Genomic DNA, 6,594 nt, shown 5'->3' with positions numbered 1-6,594 from the left:
CCTCACATGGTACCAAAATGTGCAGACATTTAATAAGGACACCGAGGACAGGAACAAGGCAGTTTCTGGAAGGGAGAGAGGATTGTGTGCCAAATACACACTGCGTAGTAAGTTAGAGCTTTTAATTTTATTATTATTATTTTTGTGGTACTGGGGATTGAACTCAGGGCCATTCTACTTCTGGGATACACCTCCAGCTCTCTTTTTATTTTTATTTTGAAACAGCATCCCACTACATTGATGAGAGTCTCACTACTTGCTGAGGCTGTCCTCAAACCCGTGATCCTCCTGTCTCAGCTTCTTAGGTATGGGGATTACAAGCATGCGCCACCATGCACAGTTTACCTTCCTGCTCTTTCTAGAAAAAGAAAAGTCCTCCCAGGATGGAGTGTGTAGCTCAGTGGTTGCTCAGTGGTAGAACACTTGTCTGGCATGTGTGAGCCCTTGGGTTTGATCCCCAGCCGGGGGGAGGGGGGTATCCTCTCAGGTCCAGCAATTCTGCTCTTCCCCTGTTTGCATATTCTACTAAGTAAGAAGATAAAAGCCTGAAGGTAGCTGAACAGGAACCATCTGTTATTTCTACAATGGTCTTCTTAGAGGCTCATCCTGACACCCAGTTAAGCCCTTTCTGTTGGGATTGGTCACACAAGGCACCAACAAGGTGTTAGGCTTCCAGGAGGAGCAAGTCAGCATTCCTCTCTGCACGGGTCCCCTCCCCCCATGTGTTACGTGGGGAGGGGAACAGCAGGAGAGGAGAGGGGCGTGTGCTACCACCAGGAGACCTTCCTGCACAAGTCTGATGTTGGGGCCAGTAGCAGCACAAGGGATAGCTTGGGGAGGTGCAGTCACCCAAGTAGACGCACAGCTACCAGTGTCCTCCCACCAAACTGAGTTAGATTTGTGGTTTATTGCAGCGAGAGAGAACTCTCTTAATGTACCTCTTTTTGTGTCCAGATTTCCTCCTTGATAAGTCGGGGTCCCTCACTCATGTGACCTCCTCACCCACGTGACCTCTGCGCGGGCAGGGGGCGGACCCTAGAGGCAGAAGGAGTCTGCTTCGCAAGTAGTATCTTGTGAGAATCGTGTGTTCCCACAAGTAAACCCCACCCCCCAGATGCATACCTTAAAAGAAGGGCCCTCCCCTTCTAGCCTAAATAAATGAATAAATAAATAAATAAAGGGCTGGGGTAGCTCAGTGGTAGAGTGCTTGCATGTGAGAGGCCCTGGGTTTATTCCCAGCACTTCAAAAAAAGAAAGGAAGGAAGGAAGAAAGAAATAAGAGAGAGAGAAAGAAAGAAAGAAAGAAAGAAAGAAAGAAAGAAAGAAAGAACAAGGGAAAGGGAATCCGATTAATTACCGTCTTTTGAGTGACTCGATGTACTCGTCTGTGTTCAGTTGTGATTGTGGCGCAGTCCTGATGTTGTCTTCCTCCATCATGGCCAACACATGCCTGCTGTTGATGTTCTGTGAGCACTGTGGCCTACCTGGGTACCAGGCCTGGGTACCACACCAAGGCCTGACTGATGGAGCCTGGCCAGCTCTGGCCAGCAGAGGGTGTTTTCTGTTTCTCACAGTGGATTACGCCTTGCTAAGCCAAGTGCTGCCTGGGATAATGGCCACCCTTTCCTACCTGGAAATGGTGGTTCCAACGCTCTGTGATGGAGGAATCGTGGCCACACGCCAGTCCCTTCCTGCATCGTGCGGAGCCTGCACACCTGGCAGTGGAGAGGAAGTAGGTATTTCTGCAGCTCCGTATTTGGGGCTTGGGCTGCTCACTGCGAGGACACACCTACTGGTGGAACACACAGAAATGTGCTTGGCACCCCACTTCACCTGGTGTGTTAATTATCTATTGCTAGGTAACCAGATACCACAAACTCGCTGGCTTAAAGCAGCATACATTTATTTTTATGGGTTCTTTTTAAAATACTTTTATTGGTGCATTATAGTCTCACATGATAACGTAGCTCATAGTGATGGTGACGGACACTACTTACTTGCTGGGCTTATATACATGCTTGCTAATACTTACATACAAAAACTTGGTGGGCCTTCCCGAGCTCCCTCCGTCTCTCCCCCTCCCCCATACAGGGTGTTGAGATTGACATTGCCATTCTCACATATATAATGTCAGTGGAAGTGATTCTTTCATTAATCCTCCCTCTCTTCCCCCCTTCTCCATTAAAGTTTCTTTATTATTATTATTATTATTATTATTATTATTATTGTTATTATTAATTTGCAGTTCTGGGGCTGGAACTCACGAGCCTTCTACCTCTGGGCTACACTCCCAGACCCATTTTTTTATACTTTATTTGGAAACAGGGTCTCACTAAGTAGCTGAGGCTGGCTTTGAACCTGTGCAATCCTCCTTCCTGTCTTAGCCTCCCAAGTGCAGGGATTACATGCGTGCGCCACCACATCCGGCTCTCCTCTGTTATTTGAAGTCTCTCTAGTATCTATCTCCGGTTCTTTGGATCATCAGCTTAATTAAGTCCTCTATGTAGGGTCTCCTAGAGCTGCCAGTGAAACACTGGCAGGAATAGTTTCTTCCCAGAGGCTTAAGTGGGGAAGGATGTGTCTCTGAGCTCACTTAGGTGTTGGCGGAATTCATTCTCTCATGGTTGAAGGATTTGAGGCGGCTTGCTTTTTCAAATATAGCAGTGGAGAAAGGGGCTCTTGTAAGATGGTACTGCATTCTTATGTGGTCAAGTGTAAGTAATGACGGTGTGTCCCGCCTACTGTGACTTAAAGTGAGTCACGATCCTGCCCACACTCAAGGGTAGTATGTTAAACAAATGTATGACTGTCAGGATCCAGAGAACCTGCCTGTCTTCCCTGGGGTGTTTTGACCGCTTTGAGGGCTCTGTAGAGTGTTAAATGATTCAAGTCATGGGTAGCAGCTGGTCAGCCAGGCCAGGCAGGAAAAGAAGTATGATGCCACAACGAATCCTATACCTACTCTGAGACCTTGATTTTTGAGGGTAGAGCTGATTTTTTTTTTTTTGAAAGAGTAAAGGGGCATCCACAGTATAATTTCCTTAGGTGACTGTAGGAAAACATGAGCCTCATGGTTTGTGTAAATTCAGCAAGCCATTAGTAGATTAGTAGGGCACAGAACAAGAACTGAAGAGTTGGAATGCATAAGCAGGGGTGCCGGGGACATCAACCGTTTCCCAAGAAGAAAGAGAAAGAACAGAGAAAGATTCAGAAGCATGCGGGCATCTGGCAGTGGAGGTCGGAGGTGTGGTCTAGTAACAATATTCAAGTCAGGCTGTGGCACATTTAGGGTCGTGTTCCTGACCCAGGAGGGAACTCCAGGAAGGCCCTCAACCCAAGAGTGTGTGAGGACCATGTCCGTCCGGCTCACTCTCGTGAGTTCTGGGTCAGCACTGTGGAGAGTGGACTTAGAAATGTCTGTGGAGACAGCATATGTGCAGCAGATGTGGTTCTACTGAATGTTTGGCCCCCGAGAATCTTCTGGAATAAATCTTACCTCATGATGGTTCTAAACGAAGGCAAGAAGTCCCACTTAACAAAATGTCAGAACAAAGCTATCCTTGTATACACCAAAACTCAGCATCTGACCACGTGTTGGTCCATAAGAAAGTCCCACTAAGTTTAGAATGATTGACATCATACAGAGTATGATTTCATACTTTGGAGTTGGAGTGAAAATCAATAAGATATCTAGAAAGAAAAACTCCATAATTTGGAAAAATTAAGTAGCATACTTCTAAACACTTCATGGTCAAAAAAAATCACCAGGGAAATTAGATAGTGAATGTTAATGAAAATATGATTTTTAAAACCTGTGTGATACGGCTAAAGCAGTGCTTAAATGGAAATTTATAGCTTTAAATGTTTGCATTAGAAGACAGGGCTGAGGTCAATGACATAGGGTCCCACCTTAAGGTAGAAAAAGACCAAAGTAAACTCAAAAGTAAATGAAAGGAGGGAAATAAAGGGCAGAAATAAGATACAAAATAATAAGAGAAAATTAAAATATTAAGTCATGTTTTGTGACACATCCTTCCTCCTTCCCCCTAGTCATGGATTGCCCAATAAGCCATTTGAGTCTCAGAAAGATAGTGAAGGTAATTACTTTCTTTAGAGTTCTCCCAACTTCCTTCCCTTACCTTGGAAGGAGAAAGTTTTTTGCCAGCAGGTGGCAGCGCTCACATCGGAAAACGGGGACAGGCAGCTGTTAGTGATGGTGTAGGGACCAAAGATTGAGCTGAAAGGGAGGAATCTCTCTCTCTCTCTCTCTCTCTCTCTCTCTCTCTCTCTCTCTCTCTCTCCCTCCTCTTACACACACACACACACACACACACACACACACACACACACACACACACACAGCTAAAGGAATTCTGTAGCAGGACACTAGCATCTCAGAATCCCCCCTTCCTCATTGTATGCAAATCTGGGCCGCTTCTTTTTGCTGGAAGGTTACTCGAAATTTCTATCAGATTCTCATCATGAACAATGTCTTCAGACAAAACAAAAATCACCTTGACAAATGCGCCATAAATCGCATTAAGAAGTTAATTACCCGTATTATCTGGACTGTAGAGGGAGACGGTAAAGCGGCTCAGAAGGAGGCCAGATGCAACCAGTAGCTTTAGTAATTTTTTTTTTTTTATTCGTTAATGGCCAAGGTTGTGAAATAGCCCGGGGCCGGGGGTCGGTATGGAAAGCCCACATTTTGCAGACCTATCAAATGGGCCAAACCAGGCGATTTTCATAAACGCCCGCATTTAACCTTTGTGGCGTTAACATCTGTAATATTTCTTCGAAGCCCTTAGAGGGCATTTAATGGGATTCTATATCTCATTCCTCTTTCTTTTACAGACCAAACCTCCACGCTATTTCCCTTCCTTAACGAAATCTCCTTTATAAATAGCCTTTCAATTATTTCTCTGAGCTCTGTCTTTCCAGGGAGAGACTCTCAAAATGGGCAGAATCGGCACAGAGCCACGGGAAGGAACCCACGTGACTTCAGGCCGAACTTTTAGCAGCGCCAGAACTTCACTTTTTCGGCGGCCCTGTCTGGGCGGGGAACCCGGAGCCGGGGCTCCCGGGGCGAAGGCGCTTGGGGCAGCCCAGCCTCGGGGTGGGGGGAGCCCCGGCCGGCCCACGTGGCCGCCGCTGGGGGCTCGCCGGGCTCCTCCCGGAGGCTGCGGCGCACACTGCAGAGCCCGCGGGCGAGCGGCGCCGGCTGCAGGGAGCGCCCCGGCCCCAGCCCGAGCGCGATGGCGGGTGCCCGGCGAGTCCGCAGCTAGCCCATCGGGGCGGCCGCCATCCCTCCCGTCTTCTTCCCCACCCGGAGCCCGGAGCCTCTGGGAAGAGGATGAGTCCCTGGAGCTGGTTCCTGCTGCGGACCCTCTACCTCCTGCCCGTGGGCGCAGCCCCGGGGCGCGGGGCGCCCACCTCGGCCAGCTGCGAACCCACGCCCCAAGTAAGGCGCGCGTCCGGGGCGGGCCGCGCGTCCGCCGCACCTCCCTGGGGGGGGGCCTTCCCTGCGAACCCCTCGGAGCTCCGTGCACCCCGACCCGAGCCGGCAACCTCGCTCACGCACCTTTCCAAGAGCCCTCTGGCCCTCTCTTCCCGGGGGAGGGGGGCGCATCCTTCCCCCTGCAAGCCACCAGGTGCCCGGCTCTGCTCTCCGCGACCCCCAGGCGTCCTGGAGGGGTCCCTCCCTGGGCGTCTCGCCAGCCTGCCCCGCCCGCGGATGGAGCATCGATCCCGGAGGGCAGGGCCGGGCTAGCTAATCCTTGGGCACCTCTACTTTGGAACTTTATTCTGCCCTCTCTTCTCTAAGCAAGTAATTTCACATGCTCTTGTTAAAAAAAAAAAAAAAAAAAATTAAGAGCACCCGGCAGCTGCTTGATTCAACCGTTGTCTATTGAATGCCCGAATTAGAAGAGAGTCTGATGAGCCTTATTTTACATCTCGGGGGAACTGAGGCTCAGAGGGGGGCCTCTGTGCTCCAAGACACAGAGCGCCTTCGCAGAGTGATCGCTGTCTGATAGCTTCATGTCTACACGCTGAGAGCTTCTTAGAGATTCAGGTTGGCGTTTCATGGGTGAGGCGGGGGTTCTACCCAGGGTCCTTTCTGAGTCAACCCACCCTGTAGGAGCAGGAGCAGAGCGGAAACTAGGCGAGACCTCTTTGGAGGTGACTGTTTGCATCTCTTGATCAGTCTTCTTACACTTGGAATCTCGTGTGGTCCTCAAGCCCCCTCTTCTGAGCATAGCAGAGGGTGAATATGTGTCAGTAGATGTGAGCTCTCTGCATCTCCAGTTCTGGGGAGAGTGACCCCAGGTTTTGCCCTTCTGGTGACCTGGGGCTCTTGGAAGCCCTGTGCCGGGATGAGGAGGCTAGCTCCTTCCTGGACAGGTGCTCAGATTTTATTCGAGCGGGCAGGGAAGGGGACTGGCGGGGAAACCTCCCAGTGTGCTGGAAGGTGCAGGGCTGCGGACACCGGACACCGGGAGGCACGTCCTGGAGTGGTGAAGTCAGGAGGCACCGGGAAGGGAAGCCTTGGTACTGAAGGAGGCTCTCAGCAACACAGTGAGACCTTCTTTCCAA

The 6,594-nt window shown here is 49.9% G+C and overlaps 1 protein-coding gene across 1 annotated transcript in view; it reads left to right on the top strand.

The window, feature by feature from the left end:
- Positions 1-5,353: 5,353 nt before the first annotated feature.
- Positions 5,354-6,594, top strand: part of TRABD2A (TraB domain containing 2A) — a gene marked incomplete at both ends in the record, with an annotated part of 34,812 nt that continues 33,571 nt past the window's right edge. The window contains one exon of the mRNA XM_080711416.1: positions 5,354-5,461. Within this exon, the coding sequence (XP_080567542.1) occupies positions 5,354-5,461 (108 nt within the window). The remainder of the gene's footprint in view (positions 5,462-6,594) is intronic.

Source organism: Muscardinus avellanarius (assembly GCF_963383645.1).
Source record: "Muscardinus avellanarius genome assembly, chromosome: 15".
Taxonomy (NCBI): Eukaryota; Metazoa; Chordata; class Mammalia; order Rodentia; family Gliridae; genus Muscardinus; species Muscardinus avellanarius.
Note: the sequence above shows the minus strand (reverse complement) of the source record. Positions and strands in the feature narration are given on the sequence as shown.